The sequence below is a fragment of the Amphibalanus amphitrite genome, unplaced genomic scaffold (genome assembly GCF_019059575.1).
Source record: "Amphibalanus amphitrite isolate SeventyFive unplaced genomic scaffold, NRLGWU_Aamphi_draft 000484F_arrow, whole genome shotgun sequence".
Taxonomy (NCBI): Eukaryota; Metazoa; Arthropoda; class Thecostraca; order Balanomorpha; family Balanidae; genus Amphibalanus; species Amphibalanus amphitrite.
Genome location: NW_024881978.1, coordinates 370,415 through 384,902, shown reverse-complemented (window position 1 = coordinate 384,902; position 14,488 = coordinate 370,415). Strand labels below are relative to the sequence as shown.

At 48.5% G+C, this 14,488-nt stretch overlaps 1 protein-coding gene across 1 annotated transcript; it reads left to right on the top strand.

Annotated features, from left to right (window-relative positions):
- The first annotated feature begins 5,408 nt into the window (after positions 1 to 5,408).
- On the top strand, positions 5,409 to 11,531 carry LOC122392383 (T-complex protein 1 subunit theta-like). The gene is made up of 9 exons (XM_043387186.1): positions 5,409 to 5,811; positions 6,226 to 6,396; positions 7,024 to 7,155; positions 7,961 to 8,159; positions 8,526 to 8,728; positions 9,249 to 9,353; positions 9,915 to 10,259; positions 10,455 to 10,691; positions 11,070 to 11,531. The coding sequence occupies exons 1-9, from the start codon at positions 5,752 to 5,754 to the stop codon at positions 11,256 to 11,258; spliced, it is 1,641 nt and encodes a 546-aa protein (XP_043243121.1). The 5' UTR covers positions 5,409 to 5,751; the 3' UTR covers positions 11,259 to 11,531.
- The last annotated feature ends 2,957 nt before the right edge of the window (positions 11,532 to 14,488 follow it).

The window sequence follows — 14,488 nt, the reverse complement described above, 5'->3', positions numbered from 1 at the left end:
GAGTTTTCTTTCATTTGTATTTTTTGGACTTTGGGACCAATTTTTTTAGAATTTTTATTTCTTTAAAAAAATATTTGGCTCATTGTTAACAAATATGCAAAAAATTAGGAAGGTGTTCTTTCTATAAATGTATTTATTTTACGTCACGATAACGGTTTCGAATTGTGATTTCTGGAAGGGAGCTTACAAATGGCGTGGTAAAGCTGCCTAGTGACATCACTGGTTACTGAAATTTCAATTGAAGTCTGAGTCATCTGAAAAAAGTGAAAAGAGGGTACATTCCAACCCTCTTTCCTATAAGCGCGAGGGTGAAAAAGGCTGTTTGGTTCTGACATTGTTCTGGACGCCAACGACCATAGCTGTCCGAGATGAAAGTTACAGGACGCATACATGGTGTCCTCCAGAGGTCTCACAAATTGTATATCTGGGAATTTTTAAGGTTACGTGAGGTCAGGTCGGTCACGTGACATCACTGTTATAAGTCAATGGGGAAATATAAAAACTGTTATTTTGGCGCCGATAATGATCTAAAACTATCCCACGCACATGGTATCGTGATTTCATGCACTTCTTGCAAAGTCCAATGCTCTTCTTTTGCATTGGTAACCTTGCGTGACGTCATTTATGACGTCACTAGGGTCGTACGAGTTTTTCGTCAATAACTCCCGATCAAATGGAGCTAGAGAGTCGGGAAAGCCACCAATGGACTCGGGGGGGAGACCTTCCGAATCGAATGATATGCCATATGATACCCTTTGCCCAGCTTCGTGACCTGAAGGGCTCTGACCTGACCTTGATCCAAGGTCAACTACTTAAGTTGACCTAACCCTAGCAAAAAGTATACCATTCGATGCACCTGAGCTAGACGAACACAATGATGCCAAAATCGCGGCTCTGCGGCCATTTTGTGCGAAGTTATTTACTAAAAACCGAACCCGTAACTTCAGTCACTTGACCTGACCTCAGACGCTACCGGTTAAATTGAGACCTTAAAATCGGGTACCAATCGCTGCGACTTGTTGCGGCACACACGCTCGTTTTTTTTTCCGCGAGGCTCTAGCTCTATTAGAAGCGAAACGGCGTGCTGGGGTCGTATCAACCCCTCCGAAACCCATTTTGTTTGCGGGAAAATGAGGATTTTATAGAAAGAACACCTTTCTAATTTTTTGTATGTCGATTTGCAATGACATGAAGTTTATTTTGAAAAAAATAAAAATTTGAAAAATTTTGGTCCCAAAGGTCATTAGAGGCAAATGAAAAAAGATTAAGGTTTTTGCTCAACAATGAAAATTTTTCTTTGGAATTTTTAAATGGCAATATTAATTTTTGATTCATTGCAAGCTTAGTGTTGTTTACTGTTTGTTGGTAGCTTAACCCGTTCTGGAGTTATAGGCCATCAAACTCACCGTTACAAACCGAAGTTAAAAAAATGTAATGCAATATAACTCAAAAAGTTTTGATCTGAGAAGTCTGATATTTTGCCAGGCGTCTTTGGGGCCTATGATTACCCCTAGGACGGATTTTCATTAAAATCTGAGAGATGAGGGTGACGGGCCTGGTACGATCTATCGTGGAATGCCCCACCTATCCATTACTCGTATATGTAAGTCAATGGGAGAAAATTGAAATGCGCCTCTTTTGGACGAAAGACATTATAAACACTCCCAAACACCGAATTACAAGTGGTTTAGACACACAGAACATGAAAATGGTGTCCGTGACCCTTGTTTATGCCCTGAGGTCATCTTACGTCACGAATGGTATCTAACAGTTTTTCGCAAATAACTTTTGATAGAGGCATGCTAGAGCGATGAAAACGCCTTAGATGTGTTCAGCTCGACGATACGGATCGACTGATATGCAACATGACCCTTTCCGGTCAGGTCATGACCTTAACCTGAGGTCAAATTTTCAAGTTGACCTTTCAAGGTCAAGTTATAGTTCGTTCGATGCGTCTTGACGAGAGGAACACGATGCCGGTAAAAGTAAGCTCGTACAAGGCTTTGGTCAAAAGTTATTGCAGAAAAACGGTTTCCGAAAAAAATCGGCTATTTTTGCAGTTTTTGCCCCCTGCAGGCAAAACCGTTGACGTTAGGTCAAATCTGAGGAATTACTCAGAAAGGGCGTTAATAGGGCTATCGAATGCGCTTTTCCGCGGCGCTGTAGCTCTATTGGCTCCCGAGTTATGCGTTGGCTTCTTAGAAATTTTCGACATTCGACCTGGAAATCGGCGAAATTTTGCCTTCAATGACCTCTGGTGACCTGACCTTTGACCTGACCAAAAAATTGACCGAAGTGATTTCGTCATTATTTTTGACGCTCTTTCGAACGCCGCCTTCCGCGTAGCGCTACGTGGCCCAGGAGCCGAGTTACAAGGGGGGGTGTTCAAACACCCCCCCCCCCCCCAGCAGGGCGTGGAAATCCAGGACCCCCAGCCGGGCGCGGGTTAACCCGCGCACCGACGGGGGGGCGGATATCCGCCCCCCTGAGGTTTTTCGCGGATAGGGGGAAAACCGCGGCGCGTAGCGCCGCGAAATTTGGTACGACTATTCTCTCATCAATTTTGCACATGGTGTGCAAGTTTGAACCTCCTAACTTTCAAGGTCAGGTCACCAGGTCACTTTGAATGACCCAACCTCAAGTCACTTTTTTGCAACTTTGTCACCGTGCCAGAGCTACAGTAGATGTCGGAGGCCTTTGAAAGTCGCAGGATGTTATTAGGTCATTAGCAGCTACAATTTTTATATCTCGGAATTTTGATGTCGGTGACCTAAGGTCAGGTCAATGTCGCGACCTCCCCAATATAAGTCAATGGGGGAAAAATCAACTCCCTGTTTTTACCACTGAAACGGGTCGGAATGGCCCCATATACCATACATGACTTCATATACGATCAACCTTCACTACCTTGAGGTCTGTTTTGCTGTTGGGCAGCTGTAAGGTCATGTGAGGTCATCAAAGGTCACCAGCGGTTTTTTGCCAATAACTCCGTACAGGAACAAGATACAGCCGCGCGGATGGTCTCATTGTGTTCAGCTCGTCAAGACGCATCGAATGATATACATGATGACCTCGAGGTCACGTGACCTGAGCTCAACCTGACCTTGACCTTTCGAGGTCAACATATATATCATTCGATGCGGATTGACGAGAGAATCACGATGGTGCCCTTAGTCCTATCTTGACTAATTGGAATGTTATTCGAGAAAAACTCTCCATATCTAGCGCCGCCATTTTGACTTTTTCGACCCCTGTGACGTCATCTTTGACCTGACCCGAAAATGACCTTAGTAAAAATTGTAGACCTTGTCCGTGTTGATCCAGATGTGGTCCATATCACTAATTGAGTGTGCCCATTGAATTATATGACTAAAATAACCCATAAAACATGTGTCGCACATGCCCTCTTCTATATTTCGTATTTCGTGACCTGACCTGACCTTGACCTTGACCTTTGCATGACATTTTATGCAACGAATCTTGTCTTGGTAGCCTAAGAACACGTCACTTTGGGCAATCAGTCTCAGTCCATTCTTCGGCAACTACGGTGCAAGGCCGATACTGTAGAAACTTGCATTTTGTAGCCTTGACTTGGCCTTTACCTGACCTCTGACCTACTTAAGCAAAAAGATTCTTAAGATCCACCTTGTTGAGAGCTTTCGATTGCCGTTTTCCCCGTCTTTCTACGACCATCGGTTCGGAAGTTAGACGGGGGGGTAGGGCAGAATCTGCCCCCCCCCCCCAGCAGAACGCGTATGGCTGAAAAGCCCAGCGGGGCGCGGGAGGGCACCGGGGCACCGTGCCCCCCTTTGATTTTGGCATTTTAACATTAGCCCTATATGGGCGTTGCATGGAAGGAATGGGACCAAAAGTCGGCAGTGCCCCCTCCCCTTAACCCTCGCCCTGGCAGGGCATTTTTCATAACACGGCCTGGCAGGGGGGGGGGGGTCGATGCGACCCCCCTCGCGATTGGCTCCTAGCTATGGCACCTAGAAACATTAAATTTGGTAGGTAGGTGGGCCCAGGTGGTCCCCCTGGAGTTCGCACCCCTGTGCAAATTTGGTTGCTCTAGGTCAATATTTAGGGGGGTTTTGGGGGGCATAAATGTAAAAATTTCGCTAAGAACAGGTCAAAAGTTTTTCGCTTATAACTTTTGATCTAATTAAGATAGAGCAAAAAGAAAAAAACAGTGAACTCAGCACGTCAAGGCGCGTCGAATGATATACTTTTTAGCTTGCTGAAGTGTACTTAAAGTTTTTCTTAAATTTTAAGTAAGCTTTAATTGATTAAGTTCAAGTTAACCAAATTGCATCATATCGCATATCATTCGATTCGGCGGATCACCAGGAACACAATGATACCATTTTTTAAGCTCTAGCATCATTATGTGCCAAGTTATTGGCAAAAACGTCATTTGACCTGACCCATGGATAAGTACACCAAACAAAGAAGCACCAAGTGACCTGCTGTTAAGTACTGTGGTTTCAAAGCACAAAAGTGATAGAACGAAACAGATATCTCCAGTAGGTATTTTCCGAATTTAGTATTTTCCCGTAGGCTTAACATTACGACGTAATGACCTCTAACTGACCTCAGGTCAGTGACCTCAAAAAACCCGAACTATATGTTATACAACTCGGTGAACTTAGCACATCCTGAAAGTTTGAAGGAAATCAGTCCAAAACTGTGAGTTGGACAGACTGCAAAAAGAAAATTGAAATTTGACTCTGACCTTGTACCGGTTTTTCTGACCTGGTGACCTGACCCAAGGTCACCCGGACCTGAAATTTTCAGGTCATATGTAAAAAGGTTGTCCCAGAGGCTGTGCCAAATTTGGCTGCGCGCCGCCGTTTTTACGCTTTCTTCGAAAAACCTTAGGGGGTCGCATCGACCCTCGCCCCCCTGCCAGGGCGAGGGTTAATTGTTGTTCCGCGCCGCTTCTGATCCTGAGGATGGAAGGAAACGACGGATGGGGTAATGCGGAAACGCAATCACTATATATCGGGTTCGAATGTTCGATGGTAGGTAGCGTGTTTCTTTTTTCCAACCAAAAGAAGGCGCTATACCCGAAGATGCTTCTTGGTAAACAAACCAAACAAAAACAAACATAACCTAACCTCACCTGACCTAACCTACAACCTACAAACCTACAACCTACAACCTAACCTACAACCTAACCTACAGACCTACAACCTACAAACCTACAACCTACAAACCTACAACCTAACCTACAACGCGCCAAAAAGTTCGGCCGGCGGCGGGGATCGAACCCTAGTTATTAGATCACGAGGCGAGTGTGCTCACCACTACACCACGCAGCCAGCTGGCCGGTGAGAGGTGTAAGTCACTTTACAATGACGCAATGGGATATTCTCCGTATAGCGCCTTCCTTTGGGTGGAAAAAAGAATTACGCTGGTAGGGGGTATACCTATTATTGAGTGCCGGGTTCATTTGACCGTAAAAGTGGCTCCTCTATCTGGAAAACTCTGCGCGAAAGGATTTTAATTATGCTGCTGGTCCTGTATTTGGTAGCACACAACATAACTGAAATTGCTCTGAGAGTTACATTTGTGGCGCAGGCCAAGCATGCCGCTGTCCGTTGTTTGAGATAATGCGGTCTCGTGGCGTGCGTTGTCTTTTCGGGCGGTGTCTCGTGACTCGGCTTCCGCATTCCGCCGGCTTAGATAGTTCCTGCCTGAATTGATAATCTGTGGCTTATTTAAGTGCATAAGTAGTGTTCAATATAAGACATGGCACTTCACGTTCCTAGGGCGCCTGGTTTTGGGCAAATGCTGAAGGAGGGGTCAAGGGTAAGTGAATAAACACTGACATTATTGGGATAAAATCATCCATGCTGTTCTTGTCATGGGTATTCATGGATGGATGTCAATTTTACTGTCTTAAAATGCTCGCAATGAAGTGCTCTTTCGGGTGATGTATAAAAATGGATTTTGGGGCGTTTGCTTAAATAAGGGCTTCGCTATAAAAATGTAGAAGTCTGAGTGAAGATGAAAAATATAATTAACTTGACCCAACTGACCTGCTTGGAACTTTTATTTACTAATATCAGATTTGTTACTAACTTACCTCACCGCCAGGATAGATTCCGATGTGCTGCTAGGGATGTTTTATTGATTATTGATCACTATTTTTTGTGATGTTTTGCTTGTAAGTTTACCAGAGTGTTGTTTCTGAGTGCTGACCATGTTTTTTACCATTTTCAGCACTTCTCTGGTCTAGAAGAGGCTGTGTACAGGAACATTCATGCATGCAAGGAATTTGCAGACACCGTCAAAACGGCTTATGGGCCGCGCGGAATGAACAAAATGGTCATCAATCACATAGAAAAACTATTTGTCACAAGTGATGCTGCTACCATTATCAGGGAACTTGAGGTATGATTGCTCAGCCCAGTGGTCCAAGGAGTTGAAATACCAGGTGGCATCATTGTGACTGCACATTTTTTCTACACAAGCCAGTGTGATGCCAGTGTGGACACCTGAAAGAGCTAAAATACTATAACGTAAATTGAATTAGTATGAGGCATCAAAATTTTAATCATTTTATTATATTGCTCCTCAATCTTGCAAAAAAAATTCAAAACTGTATATTTGTTCAAGGGGTCTCCTCAGAAGTTGATCATGTCTTATTAAAATGGCTACTTATGTTAATTATTAATTAATTAATTAATTTTAAATTATTAAAATGGCTACTTATTGACCCAGGGTGCCTAGCCACATTGCAAGTACTGTTATGCTTATGGCTTGCAGGAGGCTATCATCACTCAGGGAAAATTAATCTGACTGTCATGTTGTTAGTATTGTAGCTAGAGTGCTTTTGTAGTTATAAACCATTTTTATTGTTGGATTTGTCATGAACTATTTGCTTGGTTCTGGCTCACATTATGCAGCTGATGACTGTGCCATGGTCTGTTGCTTTATACCTTACGAAAGTATGGTTGCACTGCTTTCAAGCTTTCAAGTCACTGTTGACTGTCTAATTTCCTTGCTGTTTTGTCATAGGTGGAGCACCCGGCGGCCAAGATGATGATCCTCAGCTCTCAGATGCAGGAGCAGGAGGTTGGAGATGGCACCAATTTTGTTCTCATCATGGCAGGAGCGCTACTTGCCTCAGCGGAGGACCTCCTCAGAATGGTGAGACATTTATCAATTTGGTGTTCACTGGTTTGTAGGCTTTGGTAGTGAGATGCAATCTGTGGCATTAATCACCAATGTGCAAAATATTGAAATGTGTATGGTGATGATGAGCAGACCATCAGAGTAAGTGATTATTGAGAAGCCCCTTGTTCAGCGTTCCTTATTTTGTGGTTTACCCGCGCTGGACCGGTATTCGGCGCCAACTGGGGCGACAAATCGGCGCATAACTCGAGACCGAATAGAGCTATAGCGCCGCGGAAAAGCGCATTCAATAGCTCTTTCAACATTCTTTCTGTTGTTAGCCTTCATATTTGTGCTAAGATCAACGGTTTAGCCTCCAGAGGGCAAAACTCTTCAAGTTGCCGTTTTTTTATACAAATAACCGTTTTCCGGACTCAAACCAGACTTTTGACTCAAAACTGGCACAGCTTTGATTTTTCTAGCGTCGTGTTCCTCCTGTCGAGACGCGTTGAATGAACTATAATTTGATATTGTAAGGTCATTTTTTTAATTGCCCCAAGGTCAAGATCATAGCATAATAATTTAAACAAGCATAATAATACCTAACTGATGATAAACCATTTTTGGTTTAGCAGATTCTCATCCGCCCATAACGCTCACCACTCAGAAACATGCGTTGCTTAGTAAACTAACTTTTTAGCACATTTTGACATCCGTTTGGTGGAATTTCATGCTGAGCTTAATTTCCCGACAATTTTCCGAATTTTAGCGCTTATCCGTTACACGGCCAATGTGCGATGGCCACCGCGTCCTTTGTGTGAGACTGGCGCGCCATCCGCAGGGTCTCACGCCCACCGAGGTAGTGGAGGGGTACGAGCTGGCGCTGAAGAAGGCCCTCGAGCTGCTGCCGGGCCTCGTCTGCGGTGAGATCAAGGACCTGCAGTCGGAGTCGGAGCTGAAGCGCGCCATCAAGCCGTCCGTCATGAGCAAACAGTACGGCAACGAGGACTTCATCACAGACCTAGTGGTCAAGGCGTGCAGTGAGTACCGACTTCGGGGAGGGACGGGAGAAAGGGGATAGTGGGCTTGGTCTGGCCGGTGATGAGTATGCTCAGTCGGTTCTACTTCGTGTATGAGGAAAGATGGAAAAACAATTTTTATTTGCCAGTTAATCTTGTCCACCATGAGTGAATAAAACACGACCAAAATCTTTTTTTTATCAAAATCGTTCGATGGCCTTTTTAAAGAATTGCGTTTTTGTAAGAACAACTGTGAGAGGCTGTAACTTGCCTTCGTGTGGACGCCATGGATGGCCGGTGCGGGGTGAAATACATCAATACGTCAATCACTACCACAATCGCCATCGTCATTGTCACCATCACCACGATCACCCTGCCTTCCCGCAGTGTCGATCCTGCCGGAGAAGTCGACGGCGTTCAGCGTGGATAACGTGCGCGTCTCCAAGATCCTGGGCGCCGGTCTGCTCAGCTCGCAAGTGGTCCAAGGCATGGTGTTCCGCCGAGAGGCTGAGGGCACAATCAACACGGCCGAAAAGGCCAAGGTGGCCGTCTTCACGTGCCCCGTGGATATCGCCGCTACGGAGACCAAGGTGGGAGGGCGGAAGGGAGGGGAGGGCTGAGGGAGCAGCGTGTACGGGGAACAGTTGAGAACGGGTCGAGATCTTATACTGAGATAGGGAGACAATGATCTGACGTCTTCCTTACAACGGAAGACACTGAGGTTACGCAGTTTGCATGATGTTTATTCCCCAGAAGTTTTTTATAACAATTTTAGAACTTTTCTGCTGGGATTTCGTATAAGATTTTCGTTTCAGTTGTGGTCCATATCCAAGAATATGAAATACATATTCCACGTAGTTGTGTCTTAGCATGTGTAACGGTAGCCTGCTGCAGATCTTTCTCACATTTTTGGATAACAGTATTTACCTTTTGCATGTTAAACAGTCCAGCTTATGTTGTACAACTATACCTATCTTTATTTTACTTGTTTGGGTTGTTCATAATTACACCTCTTACCAAGCTACTTATATTTGTTTGCGGTGTAAGAATAATAATTTGCTCGTGTTCGCCGGCCGCAGATTTATTCCATGTTTGCGCTCCGTTTGGCAGGGTACCGTGCTGATCAAGACGGCTCAGGAGCTGAAGGACTTTTCTCGCGGCGAGGAGAGCCAGCTGGAGGAGCAGATCAAGGCGATCGCCGCCACTGGAGCCAAGGTAAGTCGCGTCGATCGGCTGCAGGTGCCTCGCGACTCTTTGTATAGGGTGCTCTTGGACTGAGTACCATGAGGATCGGCAGTTGTGACGCATAAATGATGCAGGATATTGGTCTGAGGCTTATGTAAGGAACTGCCTATAGGTTCTGGAAAATACAGGTGGCAGGCTAAGGCAGGCTAAGACGTCAGTGAGGCTGACAATAATTCCACTAACAGCCTCTTTTATTTTGAAGGAAGTGGTGATTATTTCTCTTTAAGTCGTTGGAAGAACAATTTTTAGTTAGCCGAGTCTGAATTCACAGGCTTGGTGTGCGCAATCTTTGTGCTTTGTGCTTACTTGTCAAAGGACAAATAACCATCCTTTGGAACATCGTCAGCGCACCTCAAATCCACGTTATCGACGCAGAAAAAAAACGTATTGAAATGGCCCTCGAGTGATGCATTGTGTGTTTGGTCGCTGCACGCTCTTCATTTGGTGTCTTCCCTTTTTGCTAAAGCTATTGTGTGCTTGGAATGATGTGGGCAGGCCTGACATTGCTCATAAACCCTCCCCGCTCCCCAGGTGATCGTGGCTGGCGGTAAATTCGGCGACATGGCCCTGCACTACGTCAACAAGTACAACCTGATGGCCGTGCGACTGCTGAGCAAGTTCGACCTGCGCCGGCTGTGTAAGACGGTGGGCGCGACGGCGCTGCCGCGGCTCACGCCCCCCTCGGCCGACGAGCTCGGTTACTGTGACCGCGTGTACGCCGACGAGCTGGGAGAGACGGCCGTGGTTGTGTTCAAACAGGAGGCGGCCGAGAGCCGTATCGCCACTGTGGTGGTGCGCGGCGCCACTGACAACATGATGGATGACGTGGAGCGGTCCATTGATGACGGCATCAACAACTTCAAGGCGCTCACCAAGGTGGGTGGGGACGGGACAGGCGTTGGAGAAGGGAGTCGAGGATGATGTTGGGCGAGGGCGCGAATCTGTACGTTTTATTCGTTTGGTGTTAACGTTTCATTGGTTTAGTATTGTCTCCGATGCGCTTACGTCTGGCTCCCCCTCTCTGTCCAGGACGGGCGCGGTATCTGACGCTCCCCCTCCCTCTCTGTCCAGGACGGGCGGCTGCTGCCGGGCGCCGGCGCCTGTGAGATGGAGCTCGCCCACCTGGTCTCCCAGTACGCCGACACGTGCCCCGGCCTGGAGCAGTACGCCATCAAACGGTTCGCCGCCGCACTCGAGGCCTTCCCCAAGGTGCTGGCCGACAACTCGGGCTGCAAGGCCACCGAGGTGCTGTCGCGACTGTACGCCGCCCACCAGGAGGGCAAGAAGACGGCCGGCTTCAACGTCGAGGTGAGGACTCTCGAGCCAACTAGGTGCCAAGTGGCTGAGCTGACTGGGCATGTCATCGCAACACAATCATGTCGGCGGTACTGTTTTTAAGCTGTGTGTTGTTTGCTTCTTTTGTGGCAAATATTTCAGACTGGCATTAAGACAACTTAAGCGTTTTCTTTGTCAAATTTAGTATTTATAGACGCTACATTGACGTGCTTTGATTGTCATCGTCTATTTATAGTCAAAATCATAGCATTCAAGCATCCAGGAGCCATCTATGAAATATTATGTCTGCGGACGGCTGCCACCTTCCTATTGCGCTGACAAGAGCCGTCTCGGATTTGCCAGCCGTGACCACCCCGCGACCTCCCCTCACCTATCTCCGTCCGTTCGCAGGGAGAGGGCTCCGACACGACCCTGGACGCGGCCGAGGCGGGCATCTTCGACCTGTGGCTCACCAAGCACTGGGCGCTCAAGTACGCCGCCACGGCCGCGTGCACGGTGCTCAAGGTGGACCAGATCATCATGGCCAAGCGCGCCGGCGGACCCAAGCCGCGTGAGAACAAGGACTGGGACGAGGACTAGGTGGGGTGCGACTAGGAACCGCCGGACGACGCGCCGGGCCGGCCACTCACGAATTGGGCTAGTCCGATGGCGCCGGCGCAACATGTTCGAATGACACACCGCGTACATTGTCATGTGCATGATTAACAGTTTCTCGGCGTAACACGACTGATTGTTTGTTTTGACTACTTCTGCCCACGCTGAGACTCAGTTGTGACGAATCACGGGATCTCGGGCAATCGCCACATCCGAGGAACGGCCGTCCCACGCTGCATCAATATAACACGTTCGATACACGAGCTTCTTCTTGGGGTGGTCTTGGGGTGGCGGTGGGGAGCTGCGGATGGCGCCGGACGCAGGGCGGTAGAAAAGGCAGGCCACCGGGGTAACATGCACCGTTCGGAAATCATTGTATACGCTAAAATCCATATATTAATTATTTCGCGAATTGCAACGAACTCCAGGATGCTTGTGCCCCGTCAGACTCCTCATTGGCCAGTGCATTCCTGTCCTGTATCACTCGTCTTGCCGCCTCTTTCTCGCCCCCTCATGGGTTCGCATATTGGCTATTCCTGGATCAAATCACACTGTGGTGTAGTTGACATATTCATGGCTCTTTTTCTCCATCAAATGATGTTTTAGTTTAAAGCTGCCAAAAATGCACCGGTTTTTCACTTCCATTTCACCGATAATTTCGTCGATTTTGGTGCTGCTCCAATTCACGGGTGATGCGCCGACGCGGAAATAACTAGGAGCTTTACAGTTCTTGATAGCCCGTAATCTGTGGTGTTGCGAAGTTGGCAGGTCTGACCATCGATGGCCCGTTCAGAGTATAAATGTTCCTTATACACTTGGGTGCCCATTTCCCTACTCGGGTCGGTGCTTAGAACTCTCGGCTAGAGCCTTAGTGATCCGCGAGGTAATACGATGGTGTTTTCTTGGCTGCTAAGAAAGCCATTAGAGTCGGGTTGACAGACCACTGGCTAAGAACACAGGCACTTACATTTATTTTCCAGTCCAAGACGTTTGTGTGTTAGCCCTTGCTGTCCCAGAGATGCCAATCCCGGAATGCTGCAAGACTCATTTCCCACCAGAAAAATGGCAACGGAAAATATATTGCATTTTTTGCATAGTTCTCTTCGAAAAAGTTAACGAAAAAGGTTTACTACGCAATACGCACGTATTGTGTTCTTTTGCGTATGGGTGCTATTGAAGACTGATGCTACAATATCATTATGTTGCGAACATTCCTGAGACATTTGACTGACACATTATTTATCTTGAGTTATTGATTAAAAATGTATTCCACTCCTCGTGCAACTACGTCTTTCCATTACATTCTATCTACCGTATACTTATATGAGTTATACCTACATTTTATCCTCACCATACACCTACCTATTCACTATTCAGTGTCTTCAATCAATGCGAGGAGATGCTGTTCGCTGTTGCTTTGCTCAAGAGCGTGTTTTTTTCAAGCTGTCGACCTGTGCTCTTGCCTTTACATTACACCGGTGACATCCGTGTTTCGTTGTCATGACAACCGATACGAACAAGCCAACCCAATTGTTCGTTAGCGCGAACTGAAGCGTATCGACGTCAGTCTCAGCTCCTCTGGCGTCAATTGGCCGATCAGCTCCTAAGAGGCAGACAGAGGGCTGTTGGATCCGCGTGTTGTCCTGGTAACGGAGACTCACGGCCGGGTCTTTATATGAGAGAGGCGCGTCTTGGGACCGCGCACACGGACGGTGCGGATCGGTGTGAGAGGAACGGCGGGAGCGTGTAGATAGTGCTATGGACTGCAGCTAAACACCGGTGAGTAGGTATATGAATTTTAAGCCGGTGGGTAACACGTTCCGCTGGGGCTCCCGGATTTCCACACCCTGGGAGGGGGAGGAGGGTTGAACACTCCCACTCCCGTCTAACTTGGTTCCTGGGCCACATAGCGACGCGCGGTAAGCGGCTTCGAAATAGCGTTAAAATAATGGAGAAATTATCTAACCCATTTATAGGGCGGGTCAAGTCAGGTCACCAGAGGTCGTCGGTCAAGTGGCGTTTATTTGGACGTTTTTTGACAAATCGGCGCATAACTCGGAAACGAACAGAAATGGGTACACAGCGCCTTAAAAGGGCTCATTCGATTGCTCTCGTGGAATGTATTCCGCCAGTGTGTCCTCGGTACCAGTTTAGCCTCCAAAGGGCAGAAACTGTTGTCGTTTTTGTTGACAATGTTTTCCTGAAATAATGTCATTTTCTCACATTGCCTCATCCCTCCGACACCACGGTCACCTGACCGACAGCTCAGCCCGCCCCGCTGCCGTCACCAGCCGGTCTGCCCGGGCCGCTGCAAGCACCTGCCTCTAAGCCCGTCACCGCTCCGATCACCGGCTGCTCCTTCCACTGCACTGCGGTCACCGGTCAGCCCGCGCCGCCGCCATGCTGCTCTGGCTGCGAGTGGCCGTCGGTGCCACGCTCACCGTCAGCTTTGCCGTCCCGCTGGGCATCATCGCCCGCGACGGTAGTCTGCGCGAGGAGCCGATGACGCTGTTCGTCATCAACATGACCCTGGTTGACCTGGTGTTCGGCGCGCTGTTCATGGCCACCGGTCTGGCGGACGTGGTGTTCACCGGCGGCGTGCCGGCGCCCCTCTGCGCCACCCTCCAGTACCTGCTGTTCGGCTGCGGCGTGGCCTGGAAGGCCGCCACACTCTGTCTGGCGCTGGATCAGTTTATCGCCGTGGCACACTCTCTGCGCTACAACGCCATCATGTCTGCGTGGACGCCGCGGCTGGTGGCACTCACCTGGTGCTGCGTGCCGCTGATGGGCGCGTTCGGCTTCACCTGCTACCGGCTGGGCCTGGAGTCGAGCGTGGCGTTCGACCGGCGCGTGCTGGGTGTGGAGCGGCACATCTCGCAGTGCCGCTGGGAGCTGAACGCCCACCTGTTCATGGTGGTCTCCGAGGTGGCGGTACTGCTGCTCTCGCTCTGCTCCGGCGTCCTGTTCGTCTACACGGCCGTCCAGGGCGCGCGCCACGAGTGGCGCCTGCACCCCAACAACCGGCTCCTGGTGCGCTTCAAGTCGTTCCAGCGGATCGTCAAGGTGCTGCTGGTGGTTGTCACCATCGACGTGGTGGCGGCCGGCGTGCGCGTGGGCTCGCGCTGGTCGGCGCAGCTGTACGCCACCACACTGGTGCAGCTGCTGCGCGTGCTCTGCCTGCTGGTGGAGGGCTGGACGTACGGCCTGACCCAGCC